Source organism: Falco biarmicus, chromosome 8 (genome assembly GCF_023638135.1).
Source record: "Falco biarmicus isolate bFalBia1 chromosome 8, bFalBia1.pri, whole genome shotgun sequence".
In the NCBI taxonomy this organism is placed as follows: Eukaryota; Metazoa; Chordata; class Aves; order Falconiformes; family Falconidae; genus Falco; species Falco biarmicus.
The window spans coordinates 19054762-19082668 of NC_079295.1; the positions used below are offsets into that span (position 1 = coordinate 19054762).

Genomic DNA, 27907 nt, shown 5'->3' on the forward strand with positions numbered 1-27907 from the left:
GGCGAGCGGAAGGCGCCTGCCGGGGCTCCCCTCATATGGGCCGTCCCGGCATGCAGCGCCGCCCGCCCCGCCCCGCCCCGCGGCAGCGGTGCTGCCGGCGGCCCCGTCAGGCGGCCCCGGCCCGATCCGCCGGGAGCTGGGCTAGGAGTGCAGCCGGGGCAGGGCGGCCTGCCCGGGGCTGTGGCCCGACCCCGCGCGGTTTTCTCTGCCTCAGGGAAAGGCCTTCGAAGGCGAGGCCTGTGTCCGTGAGCAGGTGCGCAGCCCGCCACAGCAGCCGCCAGCCCAGGCAGCTCGGGGCTTACGTGGCGAAACATGAGAGAAAGGAGGCTTTATTGGCGGTTTCTCACCTCTTGTGCTATAATTATAGCCCCTGTAGATCTCTATAAGCAGCCTTGAGAGAACACAGAGGTACGTGTTCGTTAAAGATGAGGATTGCCTAAGTTAATGATGAAATGCTAATTAACGTCAATAACATAGGTGGGTTACTTAAGAAATAGGTTGGTGAGGTGACAGATAATCCTACAGGAGTTACAGTATTGTTGACAGGAACGCAAGTACCTGGTGAGTGGAGAGCTGCAGAGCCAAGTGCCTCTGGCAGTTCTTCCCCCATACAGAGGCCTCTGATGATCTGCGCCCCCCAGTAAACCCACACCACGAAATGAACGCTGACTGGTGGGAATACATCCCCTTCTGTAGCTGAGGCAGCTGTGCCCTGTGAGAACAGCTGGAATTCACCCTGTAGCACCACTTTGCAGAGGAAGAAGAGCTGGGATTTAAGAGGAGATACAGATGTGACACCAGCCCCAGGTGCTGTCCGCTACTAGGAATTTACCTTCATGCACTGGAGCGCTTTGGTCAGCTTTGAATTTCCACTCAGAAAAGATGTGGAAACTGGAAAGATTTTAAAGTAGAACAGATGAGAAGAGGGATTTTTTCATCCGAGAACAAAAAAAGGCTGAACAAACTGACTCCCTTAAAGAAGACTAAGGAAGATAGGTTGTCAGTCTTCAAATATGTAAAAGACTGCTATGAAGTGAAAAAGGGAGCAATCAACCTGCCCTTCACGTCCTGACTATATTGGTGAGAAGTAATCATCTCAAACTGAAAGACAGAACTTCAGAATTACCATTAGACCACTTTCTAATGGCAGTGAAAATGAAAAACTGTTGTCATCTGCCTCAGTAGAGAACGAAGTCACCTTCATTAGACAGTATTAAGAACAGACATCATACGTCTATCAGAGATGATACCATTACAAGCAGTTCTGCTCAGGAAAAAGTGATGGGCTAGATGACCTGTTCAGGTTAATTCCAACTTTTTTCCTGTGACTTGAAATACCTCACACTGTTGAAGCCTACTCAGTTGTCACACAAGACCTACTTTCATGATTGGCTTTTGCAGTTGGATGGCACTGACCAGTTTTTTGGAAGTCTTGAGCCAGTAATATCTATATGAATACTAATACATTTGTAATGACATTTTGCCTGTCATTGTTGCTTTATTTGTTCATTCCTGCCTTATATACTTCTATCCATGCTTGTGATGTATATGAAATAAAATCACATGAAATTCATAAAACTTTTACTTTCCCCTCTTTTGAATCTCTTTCAGGGACCAATTTCTCCCATGATACTTCAACATGATTCCTTTCCATTAGCTAAGCAACTAGCAGAAAGTTCTCCAGGGAGCAGCATCTAGCCAAAAGTTCTCCAGGGAGCAGTATGTAGTGCACAAGCGGTAAGACTCTGGTTCAGTTCCCTACTTCACATGCAATATTGGTGCCTCTTTGAGTCATAGCTCCCATATATAAACCAGGAATAACAGTATCTCCCTAGAGAGACTGATTTGAAGGTAAATAGACTAAGAACTGTGTGTCGATATAGGATCAACCCCTGTAAGACCTACCAATGAAAAGCAGTACATAAAAGCCACCCAGGTATTATTACTATTTGTTTTGCTTTTATTCTCAGTGTTGTTAATTTATTTTATACCCTTTGTGTACTTTGACTAGAAAATAGTCTGTAATTTTCCTGGGGCAGGAATTGCACTAGTTGCAGTGGGGTCTCAGCTTTAGGTTAGGTTTCTGGTATTACTGCAACATAAACAGCTGTTCCAGCAGTTTGATAGTTTGGTTATGGAGTTAAATTTCCCCCCTGTGAATAATTTGTATACTAGTTTCTGGATGAACTCATGCATACCCACATTTAACTGTCTGCTGCTGTGGAGGCAGTCTGTAGGGAACAAACACGGGTCTCTTGACTGAGTTTCCATTCACATTGTTTACAGAAGTTCTGGATATAGCTGCAGGGACTTTAAGTCACAGTTATCTAAATCTTTCCACATTGCTGAACACTTGCAGAGAGATACTAGATTCATTGTAGTAGGCTTCAGATTTGCCTAGAATGTTTCTTTGTATCACAGACACTTGTAAAGAATAATAATGAGCCTATTGCTCATTTGTTTGGTCCTAATCATAGAGGTTCCCAGTAAAAAAATTGAATTCAACTAGTATCCAATAAGCAGTATTTCTCACCACCTCAGAACTTAATTCTCAGAAAAGTTCCCAATTAATTTGCAAGCATGTGTGAGGCTGGAGATTTAACTGGGGGTGGCAGAGGCATGGTGGTATGGTTTGGAAACCAGTGAGAGCCCTTGTCTTACACAGAGCAAAGGTATAGCTAGGCCATACACAAGCTGTGAAAACAAAGGACTTTTCCGATAAATTTTCTTGCCTTGAGTGAAGTTCTTCAACAGGTTCTTGAAAATCACCTAATGTAACATGAGAGCCCCTGAAATGTAGGTAACATGGAAAACTGATGGAAAACACATCCAGCCCCACAAGCTCCAGCAGCTTACAAGCTGCTGAAATAGCAACTGTACACACATCCAGAAGAGAAGGTAGACTACTATATGCAACTTAAACTGTAAAAAGAATTTTGACAAATTTCGAAAAAGCTTTACTGAAACCTAAGAAAGTTCCTGGTCCCAGCTGAAAATAGCAGGAATTGCCAGTGCTGTAGTACCTGCCTGTGCTGTTCCTTTACTGACTAAATAGCAGGGAAAGGTTGTGGGACTTTTTACTTATTTTTCACTTTTAAAGCAGCACAGCTTTGAGTTGTGAGATAATTCTTAATTAACCTCACTGCTTCTGGGGGCAACAGAAGAACATTATCATAATAGTAGCCAATGAGAAAACGAAAGTAAAGAATCCTTTGTGTTATAGAAAGATGAGGAATTAGAAACTTTTTTTCAGGAGTCTTCATTTCATGGCACTACTTGCAGGGTAAAAACAGAAGGAAACACCTACTTAAATAAGGTGTGATTTAGATGTTCTTGCTTTCTGCAGTGCAACTACTATTTAGATGTGATTGACAGTAATATATTAGGACACCTTTTTGCTCTGTACTGCTGTATAAAAAGCCACCACCTACAGAAGAGGTGGGGTTTTGGCCACCCTAGGTACGGGATGGGTGTGGGACATCCAGAGCTGAATCATGGGCTCACAAGAAGCTGATGAGGCAATAAACGGAGGAAAAGGGCATAAGCCCTTGATATCACCTCTGGATTAGTCATTTTTTTCACCAGAGGGGAAAAAAAAAAAAAAAAAAAAGGCTTACACCCATTATGAACATGTCATTCAACACCAAGTAATTCATGCTCTGGGAGGAGTTTTGTTGATATTTGAACGGGCCGAGAAGTTTTCCTGAAAGGAGCCTATTTATCTAAGACTTATTTAGTCTTTGTGCCATTTTCAGAGAGTCATCAGAAACCCTGAGGGAAAGGCACCACATCCATCCATCCACTGCCAGTTTACTGCAATATAAGGCTCAGCTTGCAGGTCCAGTGCCACAGAACGAGAAGAGCCCAGGGCTTGGAGCTTACAGCTAGGGAGAGGCCTGCAGGGCCTCAAGCCATTGGCCAGGATCAGCCTGGATTTGGAAAGGTTACACAAGGGTAGGAGGAACTGAAATTAGGGAAAAGGTCATAAAAGCCTGCATAGCATGGGTCATGAGTGAAACCTTGGATCTAGTGATCTCCAGCTAGAAGCTGACATTGTTTATATGGAAAGGATTAGTGGGCAGCATGTTCTCTCTTTAAACATGTAAAAAATACAAATGTTTTTGTACATGGTCAACTCTCTCCTGGTAAAGAGAGAAAGTATCAAAGATAATCAGCTATTTCAGCTTTCAGTCAACAGGATGATCTGAACAGCTTAGTAATGCTAGAGCTTAGAAGTAAGTCTGTATCTGAACAAGAGCTGATCACTGGGAAGCAGGTGCTAAACCCTTGTCCATAATATATTTTAAAATGCATATCGACACTTCTGTGAAACTGCTGTGACTTCTCTAAGCCTTCCACTGGTCTCCCAAGCCAGAGTTATTAGTAATACATTATTATTATTATCTATGTACTAGTAATAACTCCAGATATGACTTTTCTATATATCACATTTTGCATGAAAGGAAAATACTTGCTAAATTGCTAGTTGTATGCATGGATGAGCTGTGCATCGATCAGTTCAAGTCTGGCCTTTGCAAACTGAATGATGCATTTCTATTTGTTTCTTCCGACTACTTCTGGTAGTAAAACCAGTTAAACTCTGTCACTGGTAGCAATAGTGGCAGATGTGTTTATCAATGTGCATGCTTCGCAGATTCCCAGTCAGTTCATTTCACCTTCATCAAGGTACATCAGTGATAAAAGGGAGACTAGGGAAAACATGGGCCCTCTCCGGAAGGAAACAGGAGACCTGGTTACCCAAGACATAGAGAAGGCTGAGGTACTCAACAACTCTTTTGCCTCAGTCTTCACTGGCAAGTGCTCCAGCCACACCACCCAAGTCACAGAAGTCAAAGGCAGGGACTGGGAGAATGAAGAACCGACCACTATAGGAAGATCAAGCTTGAGACAATCTAAAGAACCAGAAGATGCATAAGTCTGTGGGATCTGCTGAGATGCATCCATGGGCCCCATCCAGGGAGCTGGCAGATGAAGTGGCTAAGCCACTATCCATCATATTTGAGAAGTCATGCCAGTCCAGTGAAGTTCCCACTGACTGGAAAAGGGAAAAAGTAAACCTCATTTTTAAAAAGGGAAAACAGAAAGACCCAAACAACAGGCCAGTCAGTCTCACCTCTGTGTCCAGCAAGATCATGGACAGATACTCCTGGAAACTGTGCTAAGGCACACAGGAAATAAGGAGGTGATTGGTGACAGCCAACATGGCTTCACTAAGGGAAAATTATGCGTGACAAATTTGGTGGCCTTCTATGACAGGATTATAGCATTGGTGGATGGGGGAAGAGCAATTGACATGATCTACCTGGACTTGTAGAAAGCACTTGACAGTGTCCTTCACAACATCCTTGCCTCTAAACTGGAGAGACGTGGATTTGATGGGTGGATCGCTCAGTGGATAAGGAATTGGCTGGATGGTTGCACTCAAAGACTTCTGGTCAATGGCTCCATGTCCAAGTGGAGACCAGTGACAAGTGGTGTTCCTGAGGGGTCAGTATTGGGACCAGCACTGTTTAATCCTTTGTCGGCAACATGGACGCTGGGATTGAGTGCACCCTCAGCAATTTTGCCAATGACACCAAGCTGTGTGCTGTGGCAATCACACTGGAGGGAAGGGGTGCCATCCAGAGGGACCTTGACAGGCTTGAGAGGTGGGCCTGTGCAAACCCCATGAAGTTCAACAAGGCCAAATACAAGATGCTGCACATGGGTAGGGCCAATCCCAAGCACAAATACAGGCTGGGCAGAGAATGGAGTGAGAGCAGCCCTGAGGAGAAGGACTTGGGGGTGTTGGTGGATAAGCTCAACATGACTGGGCAACGTGCACTTGCAGCCCAGAAAGCCAGCTGAATCCTGAGCTGCATCAAAAGAAGCATGGCCAGCAGGTTGAGGGAGGTGATTCTCCCCCTCTACTCTGCTCTGATTACACCCCACCTGGAGTACTGCATTCAGCTCTGGAGCCCCCAACATAAGAAGGACAGTAGGGCCATGGAAATGATCAGAGTGCTGCAGCCCCTCTCCTATGAAGACAGGCCAAGAGAGTTGGTGGTGTTCAGCCTGGAGACGAGATAGCTCTTGGGAGACCTTACTGCAGCCTTCCAGTACCTCAAGGGGAACTAGAAGAAAGCTGGAGAGAGGCCTTCTACACGGGCATGGAGTGATAGGACAAGGAGTAATGGCTTTAAACTGAAAGAGGGTACATTTAAATTAGATATAGGAAGAAATTCTCTACTGTGAGGGTGGCAAGACAGTGGGACAGGTTGCCCAGAGAAGTTGTGTATGCCGTATCCCTGGAAGCGTTCAAGGCCAGGTTGGAAGGGACTTTGAGCACGTTGGTCAAGTGGAAGGTGTCCCTGCCTATGGCAGGGAGGTTGGAACTAGGTGATCTTTAAGGTCCCTTCCAACCCAAACTGTTCTATGATTCCATGATTCTTTCTACTGTAACGGCAGTCCTGCTGCATCTGAATAACTGAAGGGAAGAAAGGCAAGCTTCCTAGAAAACTCTGCGTAGAGATCTACAGCCCTGTCCAGTTTCAACTCTTCTGCAATATATGTCAAAAGCCCATCAAGAGAAAAAGCTTTCATATTTATTTATTGAGGCAATTCAGTAAAACCATAGTTACCACATATGGCTTCCTGCTGCTTTGTTGGTGAAAGCAAGCATAATTTGACAGTCAGCTTTCGAGGTGTGTATCCCAAAGGAGCTCAAGTGTGTGCACACTTTTTTACTGCCCCAAGGTCTTCTCTCCTTCCCCTTTTTTAAGAGAGCTGTCAATTAAGGTGAAATGTAACTGCCCAGCCTGACAAGGGAGTTGTGTAGAGGCTATTTGCCTCTACACTTTCCTGGCTGTTGCAGCTCCTGTACACCTGCATTTTGTCTTGGTGACTTCACCTCATAACTATTCTCTGTTCTCTTTATTTACTTTCAGAACCTCATTTTTTCATTCCAGCTTTATGCCCTTCTGTGGAAGACTCTGGCAGGAAGTGTTGCAACTCTGAAAATCCCCTTTGGAAAAGGAGCTTTGTCTTTCTCACCCAGTTTATGAATTTCTGCTGAATAGTTGGTAGTTTACTTTTGAGACATTTAATTCATATAATTATGATACTGTCCTCATTTGGATGGTTATGTATGTCTGGACAGGAAAGATACCCTTCTATATTTTCCCAAAATATATTGCTTTAATAGCCAGCCGACAGTAGAGAAGTGTTCCATGGGGAATTGAGGCAGGAGAAGCTGGATGTAGTAAACACTAATCAGGTTCAACAATTTTTCCTGATAATCCTATATCCTGGCACTCTCCTGTCCCTTGTGCTCTAATGCATACGGAGGGTGAGATCAACTCAGGATACTGTTAGGATCATTATGTACGTCTAATCCTCCAGGGAGATACTGGAAGCTAGATTGTATTAGAGCATTTTGTTAAATAATCCATTCTAAGTATGTAGTTTGATGCACTTAAATTCTTGCATTAAAATTTTCTCAATCTGTTACAATTTATCAGAATTTAGAGGAGGAAGAAGAAATGACCTAATAATGGCATTTGCTTAATTCTCTATTTCTCTTGCTTATGCCCCTTGACATATTATTGGTTATCTAACAACCATTTTTGTACTCCTGAGGGGTATATACCATATAAACTGTATTGTGGAAGAGAATGTTGTTTGGGTTTTAATTAGAAACTCAGTCCCTGTGTATCCTTTTGAGAAGATTGTAGGTATGACAAGAGCTTTACAACTTCTGGGTGAGACATAGCATCTTAGGAGGAGAAATACAAGGGTAAAGAGAGGGATGATTGTGCCTGAACGCAGTTTAAGTCTATTGGATTTTTACTTAATTAAAATAAGTAAAAGGTGCTGATGAAAAGCCTAGCGTATTTGTGCAGTTCTTGACTGAATCTTATTACAGAATTCTTTACAGCTGGAAAATGGACACTTGTCAGATAACTTAGCAGAAGTGTTTGACGTATTTCAGTTAAAGCTGTAACGCTTAACTGTGGCTAACTCAAAAAAATCCTTTCCTAGGTCAGATAGCAAGGCAGTTTAACAAACAAATCAGCTGTTGCAAATCCTTCCTCAGAGTTTAATGAGAAGGAACAATTTCTTCTAGTGTCTATTACATTTTAAGACAATTACCTGAGTATCCTCTAGGGAATACCAAGGTATGCAACATCAGACACACAATTAAGCAATGTAATTGCATAAACACTGTATTTGGAACAGGCAGAGTGTTTGCATAGACCATGCAAAAACTGTTCCCAAATGGAAGCTGACAAATAATCATGTGACTCTTTAAAATGAGCAAGACGCTCTTTAAATGTGAGTTGTGTTTCACTGAAGTGTTTGATTCTATGATCTTGAGGGAACTCGGATGTCAAAGCAGAATGAAACATCTACAGCTTAGATTAAAACTGTTAACTCTGTCTCAATAATACTTATATTATCCTCATATGATCCTATATTACCCCATAATTAACTCCCCCACAATATTACAATTGTCCTGTAAAGGTAAGTTAAAGGAAAGTTAAGATTTTATAACTAATAAGAGAGAATTTTATTCAACATCTGAACTTCCCAGTACATGATAGGTGCTTTGTGAAAATGGTAGATGGAATACAACTACTCTGAAGCCTCTGCATTTGTTCTGACAAATGCAGGTGCCCATAATCCTTTTATAATTCAGATCCATAGTCTTTGAACACACAGCTAAGAGTGAATACTGTCCCTGCCATTAAGGTCTGCTAAGGGTGTGAGTTAAGCTGTGTCCTGATATCCTGCAGCAAAATTGCAGTTAATACACTAAGCTACATGCACTCTTCCCCAAACAGCCCCTGTTCTCCCAATCCACTGTACTTGTATCTTTGTTCAGCCCTCAGTGATACTCACTTCCTATTTAGTCTGCTGCCCCAAAGTTTCCTGTAATGCTATATTATTCCTTCCAGTTTGGCCCAGCTTTCCTCTGCGTTGCCAAATCAGAGGTGCCTTCTGACAAATTGAAGGTGCTTTCTCTGTGTGTACTACATACATACAAGGGACCAATACAATTCGCCTTCACTTTTAGAGACACAATTCAGGATCACAAGTTTAGGAAGACATTCAAGAATACATGTAAAGATGATGAGAATAGATTAGAGAAGTCAGGCAGTGTAGACAGAAACAGGTTGTGGTATTAGGCGCTTAATGGTCTCTTCATGTGCTGTGCCAAGAGGGGATCAAGCCCCCTAGGCAATTACATGGCAAGATACAGAAGCAAACTGAATGGCTTTTTATGTGTTGGTGCCACAGAAAGCTTCAGTGGGAGACTGCCAATGCCATGAACTCAAGATAGTCTGTGCCCTTGTACCATGTTTCTTTCGTACCTTGGCAGTTCCTCGAGGGAGTAATGGCAAGGAGGAACTGTAGTCAGCAAAAGAGAAACCAGAGGCACAGAGCTGTGAAGAGGGAACTTAACCACAGGCTGGTGAGCACCATCCACCATGTGGTGTTGCACTCATGGCTAACCACAGCAGAAAGGGAGTGATTTCTTGGTTTATATTCAGATAAATTATCATTATGCCAGTACTATACCATTTGTTTGCTTTTTGTTTGGGGCAGAAGCATGCAGCTCCCACACCTCATTTTCATTCTCCTTTTCTTGGACCTGGATCTAAGCTCTTCAGTTTTGCCTCATCTGAGAAACAAAAACCTGGAGGAGGAGACAGGCTGAAGTAATAATAATGAGATCAATTAGTAAATGAAGGAAGTTTGAACAAATGTAGCCAATTCTGTCATTCTGTGAAACAAATGTTGATTCAACTATAATTTAGGCAAGGGAGCTAAAGACAGCTGAACAGAGTATTTGTATGAGTAAAAGCAACATTTCTGCTCAGATGCAAATCCGTTGCAGTTTTTAAAATACAGTTTTAACATCAGAGGTGCTAGTAAAAAGGGATGATTTTCAGGATTTTGCAGATTACAGCACAGTATATTAAGAGGAATGAGTGGCAATTTATCTGAATGTGGAACACTATAAACCGGAGCAGTTCAGCAGCTGCTGCACAGGCAGCTAAACTGTCTGTGATAAGAGCGAGAGCCTCCTGGAGAAGGGTAGAGTGGACAGTCATGGGTAGGACCCATTAAAAAGCATCATTACCTATAAGTAAGCAAGCACTGCTACAGCAGACTGAATCGTGAGAGTCACTAGCGGGCAGCCTGGTAGTCTATCTCCCTTTCACTTTTGGAATTACTAGTTATTTGTTGATTTTAATTTTTAAAATTTTGTTTCCGATGATGATGTGATTTGAAGTCATCTGCATATTTGATTATCGTATTATAGAACTTTAGTTAAGTATATAAAATTAAAGATTGCTTCAGCTGGTCGTGTGGAATTTACACCAGCAGGACACCTTAAATGCTCCTACTGCTGCTGCCTTGCCAGACCTGAGGGCTCCAGTCTCAGGCACTGTCAAGCCAATGCTGTTCACCAGTGCTTTGTTTCAATAGAGAAATGTGGTGCATACAAGGGATAACAAAGGCAGCTCCTTTTTTGAAGAACACAAAATAGATTAAGCTGGTCTCAGCTGAAAAGGATGCCATCAATTTAGACAGCAGCCTGCTCTTTCAGCTGAAAACATGGGAAATGGAGCAGCACAAATGGGTGAACGGCTTGATTCTCCAAAATATTTGTAAGATAATTAATCTCTACTGCTTTCTTTGTTTGATAGGGGACCAGCTTACTGCTCCATTACATGCAATGATATTGCTAAAGAAGGTAGGCATTTTCAAATGAGAGAAAAACAGAATTTATTTTCTCTTTAACACAAGATTCTTTGTGTGTTGAGAAGTAAAAAAACAAACTGTCCTTGTGTTCACGGCTCCTCAGCACGGCAGCACTGGAAGTGTAGGGGCAAAGGAACAGTTGTAAAACAAAGTGGGGGCAAAGAAAGCAGTGCCAAACTTTGAGGGAGAAAGTACTACTGTAAATATACCTAATGACTAGGCATAAAAAGAAGTACTGAGTGATTCCTCAAGCTCTTGTGAACTGAAAGCAGCTTGGTGAGAAACCTCAGGGCAATCATTCCCAAGCTTGCTGGAACAGCAAGACCCTAGGATAATAGCGTTGGCTCCCCTGCTAGAGCACTCCCTCCTGGCCAATGTATGGATTAGTTTTAAGAGGGCAGTTAAGGATAATAGTACAACCTTGTGACTGAAGGAAGAATAAAACTGTGATAATAAATTCAGCAGAGGGAGAGTTAGAAAATTGGGACATTTATCAGGACGATTGTCTTGCTGTGACAGTAGTTGTACTTACCCTGGTACAAAGCAGCTTGGGCCAAGGGCATTAAAACTGCCTTACCCATATTTAAATAACAAATTTCAGCTGGAATGGAGAGGGTAGACTCCTGGTACACAGAAAAGCAAGACAGAGCTGAAATGCCTGTTCTTCAGTCCATAATTTGAGTTTTTTCTTCTGTGTTTGAATTTTTCCTTAAATGGCTACAGATCATGTTTGTCTTTTTCCTCCAATAAGATGTTTAAATTCCTCATTTACTGCTCAGTACATCATTCAAACTCTCCAACTCTCAGAGCAGAAAGCACTGCTTTTGCACCTTCAGTGGAGAATGCTCTGCTCTTGGAGCAGGAATGCAGAGACATAGCACATTCCCTCTACAGAAAGCTTTTAAACAATTATTTTCTAGTAAACTGAAGCATGAATTTGTTTATCAGCAAAGCATTTTCTAAACACTTGTGTTTTAATGTCTAAATATATTTTATTTTAGCTTCTAATCAGTTTCTCAATACCATTAAAAAATTAAAAAGGAAAAATAATTTGCCTTAGATTTCTTTGCCTGGTACCATGTGTCCGAGAATTGCCAAGTGTTCCTGCCTTCTGTAGATCTTATTTGACTTGCACAGCATTGTTGGCTGTGTTAAAACAGGCAGACTTGATCCTTATGCCCTGTCAATCTTGCTTGAGATTTCAGTTATGTTTTCACTGGATTTAACATAAAAGCTTTCCAATTGGTTGGTTTTTTTTTTTCCCGTCAACCCTTCATTTTTCACTCCCTCTTACCTCTTGCCACCAGGGTTCTAAAATGTACTAAATGCTGGAGTAAGACTCCAGAGTCAGCAGCCCCGGTGCACAAGCATCTCCCAGACTTCTGAAGTGCTGAACTGTGACAAGCTGATCAGAATCAGTGCCTCTGCGGCAAGCTTTTGATACAGTGTCCTCAGCCCTGCAAATCCCTGCAGGTAGTCCCAGCACAAGCTAGACAGAGAGGCAGTGGGTCCTGGAGTCTCCACGTAGGGCAGACAATCCTGCCTTGTGCTGGAACACAGAAGCTGAAGCTGTACCCCAAAATCTGGTGACTTTTCATTTGTCCTACCAAATCTGGGGACAGCAAGAATCTTACATAGATGGCATCTCTATGTGAAAACCATTTAGAATTGTGCAATACTAAATTCTGATCTAAGGACATCTGATAAGCTGAGCAGGGTGGGTTAACAAGACATTTTCCGATCAGACACAGCTTAATCGTGTCATTGGCAAAGGACGGGGGAGTACTATTTGTGACCTTGGTTTCCAAAGCACAGCTTTCCTTTTACCCAGCAGATGGCCAACTGCTCTTGGTAACAGGAAATAAACCTAAGCAGAGGTTTTCTCTCTAACTTGTATAGCCCCACAGATGGACACTTTAAAGGAAAGGCAACTTTCTTAAAACATAAACAAAAAACCTACCATAACTTTAAACTGAAGGCCTGATTATTTTGTGCTCTGTGGTGGATCTCCCTTTTCTTCAGACAACTCTCCTTGAGTAGTAAAATACATGCAAGGCCTCTGGGAAGTGTAGCATGTACTCCAGGGATGTGTGGTTGTTTACTTCTACCATGCGAATGCGAAAGGCTGCACTAACAGAAATAGTAGGCGTTTGCATCCCTGGGAAAGCTTAGAAATATTAAGCTTAATTACAGGAGACAATATGAAGTTTTCTTTAGTGAAAGTCTATCTGCCATTCCTCTTGTTTTTTCTCTGAAAGTTCATTGCTGTTTCCAAGAGCGCTGCAGGTTTAGCTGGATCCAGCTGCACCCACCAGGTGGTTGCAGTTCTGCCTAATGCCTGTGACTTTAGGTAGTCAGGGGGGCTTCCTAGATGGGAATGTGCAAGTCTAAACTTGAGGTAGTATTTTCTCAAAAGTTCACATTCAGGATTAACCCAGGGGCTTGGACATGGTACTGTATCGTTCAGTTACTCATCTGGAGGGGACAGGTTCAACTCGTGCTTAGAAAGATCCCTGATGTTTTGTCTCCCACTGCTAGCTTTTAGACAGTAGGTAGTTACTAGCGTGGGAAGACCAATGGACAGGCATCTTCTAGCATCAGTAAAGGTCTCCCAATGACAAAATGAACTAGCTAATGGAAAACAAACTAGGAATGGAAACAACAAACTTTCATCCATTGCTAGGATATTATGCAGTCTAACACAATATGGCAGCCATTGGCAGACACTCAAAAGCTGGAGCATGGGGGGCTTAAGAGGCTTAGACTGACCAGTCACAGGCTTTGCCAACCCACATCTCCAGGACCTGAGGACACAGTAGATGTCAGTTCTCCTCCCAGACCTGCGCTGTTGGCAGTAGCTTTCCCTCTTCTGCTTTTCCTGTAACTGTTGCAGCCAGCACTATTCAGTTGCCAGGGAGGTATGTACCCACCATCAGAGATTACTGTGGTACAGAGATTACATAAAACAGTTTCCTGCTTTATTTGATATAATTTCTAGCACATTTTGAATTACTGTTTTATTATTCCTCATATGTAGCCAATTAGCTTTTTCTGTCTGAAAATCTCTCAGACAGCAACACAGCAAAGGATATAAATTAAGTAAGTATGACTGTGCTAGAAAACTAAGAAAACTGGCAGGAATCTTACAGGCAGAGAAAGTAAATAAAATAGCATTAACAATTTTAGCAAAGCATTCCAGGTTTTGAAATGACGTCCTTTTCAATAAGCTTTCTGCATTATTTAAACACTGACTGCAATGTTATGTGCAAACAATTTTAATGTTTGCCTCTTACTGAAACAGGAGGTTATGTGACCAGACCACAACATACATGTTGCCTTTTGAAGACAAGTTTAATAAGCAGTAAAGTATTATAAAAGTATTGTTACAGGAGGAAAAGCTCTTTTGAATCATTCTAACTGCTCATTTCATAAGAGAGGGAGGTTGTTTAAACTCTGCTGTGGTACATTACGCATGTAAGCCATAAAAAGTAACCTCAGGAGACAGAAGCACTGCCTGCACCAGTCAATAATGGGCACCACAAATGTTTGCCTTTCAGAGGTGGCAAATAATACAAAATTTGCACTTACAAAGGTATGTGCAAATGGGCTAAGAAATGCCAAACAGGTGGATTGAAAGGTTTCTGACATGGAAAGCAACCAACCTGTGGGGAACTTCTGAACAAGTAAGGCCAAGTGCATGCCTCTCCCCTGCTAATGTTCTCTTCTGTTCCGCCCTTCTAGCTTGGCATCTGTTACCTTGATATGCTTTTAATACTTCCTGCCCTGCCTCAGGTGTCTCTAAGCTTAGTATTTGATTTTTGGCACTCTTTTCCCCATCTTGCTTATGCTTGTTTCAGGCAACAGCAGCTGCATGGAATAAATCCTTTGGGTTTTATAGAGCCATTGTTCAAAGCTTTGTTTAAGAGTGCTCCTACGTGTTTGCAATAGTAAACAACTAAAGAAAGAAGCTGGAACTAATAAAAACATAATAAAAAGGCAGAGATAAATACTGTTATACAGTGAAAGCAATTGGAAGTATGCATGTACAGCCCCCCTGCTTTGGTTAGCACATTATGAAGGACTGATCATTTTTAGAGGAAGAGCATGCAGGGCTTATTTAATTCATGAAGATGTGTCATTGATTTTGTGTTTTGAATCCAGTTTTGAATGAATACCACAGGGTAGAGATGTTAGATTCGCTTTCGTCAATTTGTAAGTAAATTTCACTTTAGGTCCTTTTTCAACCAAGTGACCAGTACTTTGGTGCATACTCAACAGCCTCAGGGGCGATCTGGTTATGTTGGGACTACAGTTGTTCCAAAGGGAATGTTCCAGCTGAAAAGACAAGTCTTCCCTTTTTTCTATCATAACCCCTTTTTACAGAAGAGAAGCATTTGGCATACAACTTCCCTGGCGACACCACACCAGCTCAGAGGATGCCTTGCCACTGAGCTATTCCTTAGAGTCCATATTGGACCTTATTGCTGAAAAAAGAGAATAGCTTGGCTATAGCAAAATTTTCTCTGTAATCTTGTTTTTTTACTGGCTTACTCACAAATCACTAATTAAAAGGAATCAGTCCTTAGAACAGATGAATTCAGAGTTACCAGTAGGACTTGCTATTTTAAGGACTATTTAACATTTTACAAGAAAGAAAAGGAAATGACAGTAAACATCTTTTGATAACCTTGCATATTCCACTTATATAGCCAACTCCTATTTTGTGAAAAGCTCTTTGTATCTTGTGCATTTTTATATTATTTAGAACTTCAGAACACAAGATGGCAGTGTACATTGTAGTGATTTCAGGTTTCAAGTTGCCCCTGCTACTCAAATAGAGCGTATAATACCATATTCAGTCCTCTGATAATCTGATTGTGTACTTGTAGTATTAGAAATAAACCTAAAAGTATTTGTCAACAGCAGAAACTAATGCAACTTGCCAATAAATGAATATTGCATGAACAAGTGTTAGGTAAAGCTTAACTCAAGATTTTATTGTACATAACAACACTTTGGAGACATTAAAAGCCTCTTATGGAACTCCTCAATTGCAATAACAAGAGGGTATCCCTTTATGAAGGAATGGAAGTTGGCTCAGTCCTAAGAGCTTCAGAGCAAAATTGGCTGCTGGGGAAAAGCACATAAGAGAGCTGGCAGCCTGAAATATGTGAAAAGCTCGGGGCTCTCAGAGGAGTAGTGCAGACTACTGAAGTGGAACGTGCTGAACAGTATCTAAAATTGAACAGGTGCCTTTCTATGAAAAAAACAACAAAGCAGACAACTGGCATGACAATTCAGAGAAAAAAAATCCACTAAGAGGCATTGAATTAGAGGATAGGTTTCTGACTGGGGATAAAACTGCTTCAAGAGCTACAAGGAGTCAGACCTTTCTGTGCATGACTTTAGAGAAAGCTCAGAGTCCCTCTGGGTACCAGTGGGCAAAGAGAACTGCAGTAACAAACTTTATAGGCCATGCTTTTCTTGCGTTGGGTTGAGTACTGGACTGAGCAGGTGTAGCTAAAATATTGTCTTGGCTGCCTTTCTGAGCTGAACTCATAGCATTTGTTTATGCAACCACAGCCTTAACAGAAAGGCTTGCTACATAGTAAAAAAAGCTCTAAGGAAAACAGTAATATTTCAGAGTATAAAATAATCCTGGAAAAATTATCCCTGTGGGATGTGTAACACTGACAAAATTCTAGGCAGTCCTGCTTTCTCCCTGGGGAATATTCAGGTGACGTTGCCTCCCTGCACCTGAACTCATGGCACTAATGGGCAAGTCAGACTGAGCCAGAAGGTCAAAACTCAACACCAAAGTTTGGAATTTCTGGCTGTTAATATATCCTAAATTAACATAGTTATTTGGAATTAGAACATGAAAATACATATTCTTCTCTCAGACAGGTGTGATATTTCTGTTTTTCTCTCCAGAATATGGGTATATTTGTCATCCTCCATTGTACTGAGCACTGGAGAACCTCACAGCAGTGTGAGTGGAGCATGGCATACAGAGCTTAACCAACATTTTTGATAGAAGGTGGAACTGGGAATGTTGGTCCCCAAGTCTACTTTTCTTGTAGTCATTACCCATGTGTAAAAATGCTGCCCTGTTCCCAATCTCAGTCACAGTAGCTCCAATGAAAAGTTGTCAGATTTTTCATGGTGGTTCACTCCTGTCATTACAATTGAATCGATTGCTGCTTGTTATTGCCTTATGTTCCCACACATAAATCACTGGGTCTAGTCCAAGACTTTTTTCTCTCTCTGAGTTTGCATAAGATTGAATTTGGCATTGATTCAAATCAAATAATTCAAATGTCATTTTTGCCTGGTATTTAAACTAAGGCTGGGTGTGGGTTCATGACTAAAATAAAGTGTCTTACCTAGCAGTTTCAGTCATTTGGTCTATTTGTCACAGTAGGTTACAGAAAGTGTGGCATGCACAGAATTATACATGCACTTTTCAGCCATCTAAAATGGAGGATAAATTGAACATGTCATGGTTCTAGGGCAGTAATTTATATTGAGTACAAGCTGGGAAGGGACCAAAGCCAAAACCTCAGATCTAAATTACCTTCAGTTCCAGGGAAATTTTAATCCAAATAAAAACTTCACAGCTGTTCATTATATAATTAAGTGAACCAACAAGAGACCATGTCTCAGCACTCCCAAATTAAAGAACTTACACCAAAACTGAAACGTTGTGGCAAAGTCCACAGACTCCCTACACGAGCCCTGATCACCGATGTTCTCTGCAGTCATTGCCACTTGACTTCTGCTGTCTGTTGTAACCACTCCACATGTCTCTGTTGGCTTTGCATATATCTCTGTTCTCTGTAAATGGACTTTTTCAGCCCGATAATGTTTCCTCATTGAGAGTGTGTTATAAGGATTCACAGACTCAAGATTTTTCGTAGATAAACTATTGAAGTTGGTATCATGACCTTCTTTTTATTAGGGGTGCTAATGAAGCTAATCAAGGTTTGATTTGCAAGGGTGACACTTCCTTTTGGCAACCCAGGGAACTGCCTACCTTTCAAATCTCTATGAATCCAGAAACAACCAGTGTCCAGCTTTGAGAGGGGAAAGGAAAACATTGTCTTTTCTTGCTTCTTCTGCATGGCCTTCCCTACAGTCTGTCCCATCTTTTGCTTCTAGTCAAAACCCAAGCACTTTTTAATGACAGTCGTCAACCCACATAAACATACAGTGTAATTCCTTCTTTAGGTAAAGTAGTTCTTACTTTTCTATTCAGAATCATTCCTAATCCAACCTTCTTTAACCAGGTATAACCAATTTCCCCATAATCAAAGGTAATCTGCCCTCCTCCCACAATAAAATGTAGCTGTAATAGCCCACCCCAAGATTAAGCCCTCCCTTCCCAGTATTTCACAAAAACACCTCATTGACCTGACCCAACACAAATCAAAATTAATTTCTTCCCCATAGTCCAAACCAGTAACTTCTCCCCAAAATAAACCCTTTTCTTGACATCAGATTGTAATGACACTTGCAAATTCAGGAAGTCATGGTACAGCAGAATGATAGCAGTCCTAGAGACACTTAACTTTTTCATTGACAGCAAGCATCATCCCTCTGCCTTTAATCAACCCATAGGGCATAAGGCAAGGTCTGGTCTATGAGCGGATGGAGTGGGAAATGTCAGCAGGCTGGAGATTGCTACCTTCTGGTCCAGCACAGGCACCCTGGCTCCAGCTGGGGCTTCGGAGATGTTCAGGGCAGGAAGCAACTGAGGAAAAGGATATTGGGGGTTATTGCTATCACCGATACATTTCCCAAGTAAACACTGATTGTAATAATGAAAATAAAAGGTGATATATTTAAAATTGGCAAAAGTAATACGCCTGCAAAACATGCTGGCCAATGGTATCATTGAGGGCAAGTGCTTAACAGGATTCAGTAAAAGGTTATACATACATATTCATACATTTGTGTGGGGAATTAGATTGGACCTGATAAAAATTCATAATGGATATAAATGTTCACAGTTCGGGGCATAAATCAGCCACCAGCCTGAGGTTAGAAAATAACTTCCCCTATAGTCAGCTGGTTACATAATTATCCATTATACTTGTGGAGGGGGGAAAGGAGGTTGAAGAATAGGGCAATTTCCTCAGAGACATCTGGGAATTACTATTGGCAGACAACTAATTTAGATTTGATCTGGTATGGAAGTTCTTATTACATCAAATAATGTAATTTAGAATTAAAGCATATGATTTATTTTGTATTTCTTACTTTTCATGTAATTAAGTTCATGCCTGAGGGTAGCTGCAAGCCTTTTCCTTATAAGCTGGCCAAAGTTAGTAAAATTCACTGTGCTGTATTTTCTCACAGAACCTCCTTAAAAACAGCTTCAAATTTTCCAAGGAAGTCAGGCAGAGTCCCAGGAATTTAGCCTGTTGAAAAGCTAGCCAACTAATATAGCCAACTTACTGTCTGTATTAGCAGAGAAAAAAATTGCATGCATGAACTGCAGTAAAAATCATATTCTGAAAAGTTCTCATTTTTGTTAAGTTTGGATAATAACATAAAAAGGCTCGCAGAGCTCCTGAACATCACAAATTATAGCACATGTGCTACTCCAGGCCTGCTTTTTCTGTCTGGTGTTTATTGTCAGCTTGCCTAAGCAAGACATAAGTGTTCAGAAACTGTAAGTGAATGCAGGGAATCATTTACATTTGCTGCAGGGGCCACGGGATACTAGCTGCATTCTGCTATAGTTTCTGGAATTCATGTGACACAGTTACTGTAATTACAGCATAAATTATCACAATGGATGTGGGAAACTGAGGAACATTTATTAACCAAACATTAATATTAACCAGTTTTCACAAGAAAAAAGCGTGGTACCTGGCATAAGTCTGTCTTAAACATCACTTTGGTTCCTCATGCATTATACTAAGAACAGTGCACAGCAATTTCCCAGTGTCTAGAAGGTTCTAGAGCCACAATCAACACATGGTATGGTCTTACTAAAAAAATCTTGCTGTGCGAACTTGAGTGATCTCTTCAGACTGATTTATAAAAGGAATGGCTGAAGAGAAGGCAGAAGATGTAATGTAGTAGAGGGTTTTTTTTAAGGTTTCAAATCATATTCTATAAAAATCTTACTTGAAAAATGAATTCAAGCTGGCTTTGCTAGGAAAGCTGTGAGTTGGTTGTGGAGCACATGTCCCCTGATGGCAAGCGAGGATGCCCATCCCAGCTGGGGCTCCCCCAGCTTGGTTCCAAGTGCTGGAGGGGTCAGAGGCAGGAGGCCTTGCAAGCTCTAGTACCAGGCTGTCCTCATGCAACACACAGGGCCTGCAGAAGTAATGCAACTGCTTTATGTCTTTCTCAGAACAAATAGTGCAACAGCCTTAAGCACAATTAACTCTTAACAGTGGCAAAGTTATCAGCCCTGCAGCTGAATCTCAAATGAGGGTTATATAGATCAGGTGGGGTGGGCTTTGTTGAGACCATTTGACACCAGTCTTCTGCCAGCCACATACTCAGTTTTGTTGTCTCCTGCCTCCTTATGTCCTCCTGCTGCTACTGCTGACACCCTGCCAGCAGCAAGCTATTTCCCTGGGAAGCTCTCAGGCTGCTTACAGCCCAGCTGCCTCCTCCTGCCAGCTGCCTCCAAACTGCTGCTCCAGCTCCCACATAGGCTTCTCCCTCTCAAACAAGGCAGCTTACAGTACGCTGGCAACCCCAGTATATACTGGGAGCCTCAATACAGTGTTACAAAGACATACTATACATTGAACTGTGAGATGTTTGGGGTATGATGGATGTGGGTGTGAGGGCTGATTTTTTTGTTAATATTTTCATGAGGAAAATAAACTTCAGCATGCTGCTGACATTTACGGTTGTACATCGCAAAAAGCTGCCAATACTAATGAAGAGCGAATTACAGATGGGGTGTAAAAAATGGTACGCTCAAAAAGTAGTAGTTTTGATCTAGAATGAGGCAAATTGATAAACAGTGTAAAAATAATCCCAATAATTTTCCAGTGGAAGAAATAGTCTGAAAAGCATGAACTGGAAAAGAGAATGATGGTAAACCCTCCTTCTTCTGCCCAGGCAACTAGATGCAAGTATGCAGGGAATATGGCAAGGCAAAAGAGCAATGTAATTTTGGACTCCACATGAAAAGCTGTAACAGCACCAGGTTAAGTCATTTTCTTTGTGAATTTGGCCTAAAATACTCAGTTCTATACACAGCTTTATCAAAAATCAAAATATAAATAAGAAAGAGTTCTGAAAAAATCCAGAAAAACAATCAATGGCTAGAGACCAGATTTGTTTGGAAATACATGTATATGTTTAACTTGTTCAAACCTTTAAGGGTGATTAAGGGGAACCCATAAGGGACGATTCTTCTGGAAGACAGTACTTAGAAATACAAAGTAGGAAAAAAAAGGGTCAGCAGATCATAGGCTGCCAGAGATCCCAACACTGCTTTGTTAGCTACTGCTGCTGAGCAGCCACCAAATTAGTAGCAGATCCCAAAAGAGTGCATAAACATGAGGGTTGCATTTATATTCTGAGAATCAAGCTTACTTTTTGTTTCCTCAGAAACTCACTTTCAGAGACAAACCTCCCTGTTTCTACCACTTAATTAAATAAAAAGTAGGCATACTGTCCAGTGTAGCGCTGAAAATCACACTGATTGCTTGATATTGCTTCCTGTTCAAACACAGTCTTCATCCATCCCTGGGCCTACGTGTTACCCTCTCCCTATAGCACACTAATGGAGATGAGGAGTGAGGCTGATGGGTGGTAATACAATGTACATAATGACGTATTCAGGAGAGGAGAAAGAGATGCAAGTTAAGCTACAAAGAAAAAATAGAAGAACCAGGAAAAATATCAACAGACATATTGTGACTCCGGGGTTTCTGCATTTCTGACTGTTGCCTTAATGCTAAGGCAGAGAGGACACATCGACACTGGAAGCTAGTTTGTGCAACTTGTTCAAGGTATTACCTCTGCCGCCCAGCTAGCAGAGGCTGCATGAGCGTTCCTATGCAGCGCTGGCATCTGCCCTCCTGCCTATGCCTTGTCTTCACAACCCTGAGCACATCTGGAAGTTAGCACCCCACCAGATACATCAGGACAGGCTCAGCACTGATGGTTACTGATAGCTAACAGTCTGCCTGCATAACAGCCCTGTGGAGGAGAAGCAGAGCACCCTGTGCAACTGGCAGAACAGTATGAACAGAGTCAGCAGGTTGCTTAGATTTTAAACATGGTAAGTAAGGACTGCTTGCTGGGTTAGCAGAATATATGGGGCATGACAAGAGGCTGAAGGAGTAAACAACATACTATATTCCTGTCATGTGACTGTCAGGAGGAAAATCTCTAAAAAAGAGAAAAGGCAAGAAAGAAAAGTGGCAATAAAGCAGCCAGCTTCTCCCATTCTCTTTGAGAACAGGAAATAACTTGGCATTTCCTTATTTAGCGAACACTTTTGTTACAGCAGAGGATGTACAGAATGATGAGTTAGAGGATAAGGAACGCATTTCCTAGAAAATATTATGAACTTATCATAAATTAAACGCTATTTGAGTTATTAATTCTAATTGTATAGTTACTGTCAGGATACTAAAATACTTTGATAGGACAGATACTCCACCCGATGTGTGTGTTCCCTCTTGCGTCAGAAAATGAAAGTCAAAGAAACCTCAGTATTGTTCTTGCTTTCACACTTCCTGCATTTTTTTGGGTGTGGAAGGGGCAACAAAAAAAATCCATGAACAATTATAGTATGCATCTGAGAAACTTCTAGGTTCTCTGAGCTTCTGGGAACACTTGAGAATTTAAAGGGAAGGATAGACAGGCAGAGGCTGGGCCAGCTTACCTATGGCATAAATGTATTCCAACATTTGCAGGACAGTTGGGAGTTCAACAGCATATCAGGCATGGGTTTCTGACTCCAAAGCACATGATGCACTTTGGACTCTGTAATATGTTTATTTATAGTTAGTCTGGCGTCAGCAGCTAAAGTCACAAAACTAAGTCTTGTAAAACTATTCCCAGTATATTCAGTGCAGTGCAGGTTGCAACTGTTTCTATTCACGGAATTTAACTTGGATTGTAAATTGCTATATATATAGGAACATTAATTCTGGAGTAAGTTTCTTCATCTATTTTAGCTTATTTCAATATTTAATTCTAGAATGATTATTCTATTCTAGAACTATTTCAGAATTGTCTTGGCTCCAGAAGGTCATAGAAGTGTCTTTCATTAGACACAGTGAAATTGTATTATGCCCTGGGCAAAACAAGCATTAGGATTCTAGTTGAGTTAGGAGCACAGATCAGATCATTCATTATCTGCAGATGCCAGGACATTAAAACTTTCAATTGTTTTCTCACCACACTGAATGAGGCAGTTCATTAATACAATTACCTCTGTATAATTGGAAACTAAATCAATGATGACTGCACGATTTGAATATTACTTTAAATAATTTCGTTTTTATGATGCTATTCTGTTGTACATGGTATCACCAAATAGCTTATTCATTTTCCTGCCTTTCTTTGAGAAGGAAGAAGCACCTTTTCAACATTTCTAGTTTTCTGGGACACAGTGTGCATTGCTTTTAATTATTTAGGCTGACACACATTAACGCTGAAAGTCCATAGTCCATAGAGAGTGAGACAAGAAGGAAGGACCGGATGGATTATAACTGCCCTGGGAAGAGGAGCCAGCATCAGAGGTCTTTGGCAATGCCCTTAAAGGGAAACAAGAATGTGGGGTAGTCAACCAACACAGAACTTGAACACTGTGAAGGATTTCCCCTGCTCCTTTCAGAGGAGCGCCTCTAGTCACTACCTGTTTGCTCTACTGGAAAGAAGCAGTTTTTAAAGTATTTGGACAAGTAATAGGGAAGACGGCCACAAACTACTCACTCTGTGTGACGGTCTGTTTGGATCTCTCAAATTTACAGGACAATGTACTCAGAAAATTAAACTTTATTTTATGAGCTCATTAGGAAAGAAAACAAACACAACAAACAAGGGTTCAATCCCCTTTGTACAGGCTAGTCTAGCATGTGAATTCATTAATTCATCACTTAAATCACAAGGTTTCTAACTCACAAGTTCCCTTAATTCGTAACTTGCAATTCATTAACTCGTAATGTGTGACTTGTAACTCGTGCATCTATGAGCAAAATTATTACTTAGCCAATGCTGAGAGTGCTTATCCTTCCTCCTCTGTCATGGTGCAGGTGTCCCCTGTATCATACTGGGAATCACGAACATTTGTTCCAAGACATATAACCAAATCCAAGACATATAACCATACAAGCTATTATGAAGAAAACTAACTCTATCCCAGCCAAGACCATTACAATCTCCACACCTTATTCCATACCATTTACGTCATTAGGTCCCACACTGTCCAATAGATCCTCATTAGTCCCTTTCCCCCTTCCCATCCTTTGATATATATACACAGGTATCATCCCCTAAGTCTATGGACCAGCTCTGTAAAATGTCCGCGAAATGTCCATTGCGTTCATTAGTCCATGCCTTGGGTTCTATCTGTTACGGTGGTCACTCAGGACAGGAGAGGTGGTGTGGTATTGTAAACCTTGTCCTCCACTGGTAGTGGTTCCTGCTATTGTAATCCTATAACATGCAACTTGAATCATAGGTTACAACAATTTAAAGGTATATGCATTAAAATCTCCGCCTCTGGTCGCTTTGGACACCACAGTGTACTCCTCCCCTTGCTTCTGCATTAGCACGGACTTATCCACAGACCTCAGTCCCTTAGAGGTGGACCTGCTCCACCACGGACTTACTCATGGGCCACAGTCTCTTCAGGGGTAATACTTGATGTGGCCTGGCCACAGCCACAGTTGTTTGGAGGTGTACCTCCTCCAGTGCAGCCTTATCCGTGGGCCACAGTTCCTTCGGCTGTGTTGTGGACTTATCCATGGCCACAGATACTTCAAGGTGTGCCTTCTCCAGTGCACTTAGCTTTGGGCTGCAATCCTTTCATGGGCATACCTGCTGTGGTGTGGGCATATCCGCAGCCACAGACCCTTCTGCTCTGACATGGACTTATCCACAGCCACAGACACTTGGGAATGTCCTGCTCCGGCATGGACTTGCCCGCAGGTCAAGTTCTTTCGACTGATTGACACTGGAGCTCCAGCCAGTCCAGCACAGTAGCACAAGAACAGCAGCGATACCCTGGCCATCAGCCAGCCCAGGCATGTGCCATTGCTGTTATCAAAATGCTCCCAGGCGTAGCTGGGTAAGATGATAAGCCCTACAGCAAACAGCAAGAGCAAAAAGTAGCCGCTAACGAACACTAGAGTCTAACATACACCAAGGCAAGTAAGCCCCATGGCAAGCACAGGACCTTGCCAATTGATAGCCTAACAGCTATAACAGCTATAAATTCAGTCTAGCAAACTCCAATCAACTCTGTCATTACCTCGAACCCTTTGAGCCCCATGTTGGGCACCAAAAAGGACTATTGTGGTTTATCCCCAGTGGGCAGCTAAGCCCCACGCAGGCACGTGCTCACTTTTCCCCAGTGGGTGGGGAAGAGAATCAGAAGGGTAAAAGTGAGAAAACCTGTGGGTTGAGATAATGACAAAAGCTGCACATGCAAGCAAAGCAAAGCAAGGAATTCATGCACTACTTCCCATCAGCAGGTGTTCAGCCAGCACCAGGGAAGCAGGGCTCCATTACACGTAATGGTTACTTGGGAAGAGAAACACCTTAACTCTGAAAGCCCCCCCCTTTCTTCTTCTTCCCCAGTTTTATATACTGAGCATGATGCCATATGGTATGGAACATCCCTTTGGTCACTTGGGCTCAGCTGTCCCAGCTGTGTCCTCTCCCAACTTCTAGTGCCCCTCCAAGCCTGCTCGCTGGCAGGGCAGCCTGAGAAACAGAGAAGGCCTTGACACTGTGCAAGCACTGCGCAGCGATAGTTAAAACATCCCTCTGTCATTAAAAGTTTTCATTGCAAATCCAATACATAGCACTATACTAACTACTTGAAGAAAATTAACTCTATCCCAGGCAAATCTAGTTCAGTAAATAATTTTTTTTAAAACATTTATTGACCAAAAAGTCAGCATGAATTTTCACTGCATGACAGACACAATAAGCTCAACAACTAAGAAATGTTCTTTATCTTGTTCTTTTATCAAACTAACTTAATAGGAGGTGAATTCTTCATTTTTAACGTTGGTAAAATGTGCACCCAGAATTGCCTGTACATAAGCATCTGTACAGTACAAAAAGCTCTTCTGAAAATTGTTATCTGTTGAGTAGATTAGGCTGCTATTGCAAAATGAAGGGCTGCAGAGTGATACTGTCATGACAGCAGTCCTTCATCTCTGTGAATGAAAAGGGGGATTGTGCAAAGTGCCTCCAAAAGCTTCTAAAATACTGCCACAAAGTGGCTAAGTTGTCCTTACAAGCTCTTTTGTCTATTTTAAATGCATTGTTCTCAAGAATTGTTCAACTTGAAAGCAAATTAATTTATAAGGTTAAGTCATCAAGGCATAACGAGACAGAAACTCTGACAATCACGCATTCAAAGCATTTCAATGTCAGTTTATTCTACAGGATGAGACACGTACCAGCAGAAGTCAAACCATTCCTGATTCCTTGGAGCCAAATCTGAAGTTGAACTCTCCTCAGGAAGAATTCATACTCATGTACAAAGTCCTGCCTCTTCTTGTATTTCCATGGTTCCTGGAAATGAGTTCATAATCCATATTTAGTATCTGGGATGTGGGAAAAGGTTGTAGGCATATGGTTTCTATTTCACTAGCACCAGAGACAGGGTCTTCTCCGTGAAGTGAAGAAAGAACCAGCTGCTGTACTTCAGACTGTATGTTAACCTCACCTAACTTTTAGCTGCTGAGGGTTGGGGAAGATGAATTCCAACCACTGTGGCTGAGAACATACCATCTTATGCCAACAACCAAGCAGGGATCCATCTTATGACTTGCTGATGTAAGAACGGAGCAGAGTCTGTGCCACATGTGAAGCTGATTCCAGGGTCCTTGGTTTACACCTCGTGCAGAGCTTTCTGTAAAATACATGTCTCCTTATCACTGAGTGAAAAGTGAGTTTTGTTTCACAGAATCATTTCATCAGTGTTTTTCTAGTGACATAACAGGGAAAAGCTTTAAAATTAAAGTTCTTATTAAAAACATAACATTGAAAAAACTTCTAGTCAAAATCCCAGATCCTCAGAGTCACTTCTCATTACCATCTCAGTCAAAATAGACACTGGTTCAAAGTTCAGAAATTCATTGTGACTGGAATTCACTTGGCAAGTCAAGACTTGTCTCCAACATTTTTCAGAGGTTTGAAAGATTTTATTCCAACAGATATTTTCCTCCATTGCCCATTATTTGAAGGTACCCAAACTAGCAATATTTTTAAAATGTCTGTTTTCAGCAGTAGGTGGCACTATGAAGTTTCTATCTTCATAATTATTCTAATATAAAATAATGTAAAATGTTATGCAGATACATTGGAACGTCATCAAAATGTTAATAGTCCATTATCTGAAAACATGGCCAGATCTTTCAGTTTTCCTATAATTTTAAAAAGAGCATGAAAATATTTTAGCATAAATTCCAATAATAAAATGAATGTTTCTCTAAACATTACAATTGACAAAAAGTTTAATGTGAGAACAGGAATAATGAGATGTCTAATATAAAAATAGCAAACCAATAAAATTTAAAATTGCAGGTGACATAAGAAGCTCTCTATACTCTTTGTTACTCTTACATAAAGTACCATCGTGGGCTGTTCTTGAATATACTACTTCAGCTACTTAAAATTCCCTGGAAATTATATCTATCTCATTTGCATATAAACTGTAATATTACAACAATGGGTGTTAATGTATGTATACTCTTTATGTAAATTTTACAAGGTAAATGACGTATACTAACAGGGATACAGCAAATAGAAAAGCATTTAGATTTTTCTGTGCTTGGCCAAAAATTTGTATTTACAAGCGGAGACCAAAGCACTACATGTGGGCCTATATTCCTCTATGTATACTATATGGAGATGTTAACTATATCCCAAATAAACTCCAGGATTAGAAAGATGCAATGCT

At 41.4% G+C, this 27907-nt stretch overlaps 1 protein-coding gene and 1 long non-coding RNA gene across 8 annotated transcripts in view; one reads left to right on the plus strand and one right to left on the minus strand.

Moving 5' to 3' along the window:
* The window catches only part of AGPS (alkylglycerone phosphate synthase), an 82696-nt gene extending 56183 nt beyond the window's left edge, over positions 1 to 26513 (minus strand). The window contains exons 1-3 of one of the 4 annotated variants that reach the window (XM_056348248.1): positions 26403 to 26513; positions 19912 to 20103; positions 18345 to 18526 (exon numbers count right to left, since the gene is read on the minus strand). In XM_056348248.1, the coding sequence (XP_056204223.1) occupies positions 18345 to 18352 (8 nt within the window). In that variant the 5' untranslated portion in view covers positions 18353 to 18526; positions 19912 to 20103; positions 26403 to 26513. Of the gene's footprint in view, positions 1 to 18344; positions 18527 to 19911; positions 20104 to 22645; positions 22747 to 24599; positions 24984 to 26402 lie in introns of those variants that run through there. The other 3 variants (XM_056348244.1, XM_056348245.1, XM_056348246.1) reach the window with 3 other exon arrangements.
* Positions 85 to 27898, plus strand: LOC130153460 (uncharacterized). Of its 4 annotated transcripts, none has more exons than XR_008823389.1 (3): positions 85 to 408; positions 1612 to 1737; positions 26377 to 27898. It is a non-coding gene; the product is annotated as an uncharacterized LOC130153460 (long non-coding RNA). The 4 variants fall into 4 exon arrangements; XR_008823390.1 differs by having other exon boundaries at positions 88 to 408; positions 26389 to 27898; XR_008823391.1 differs by having other exon boundaries at positions 88 to 253.
* Positions 27899 to 27907: the final 9 nt, after the last annotated feature.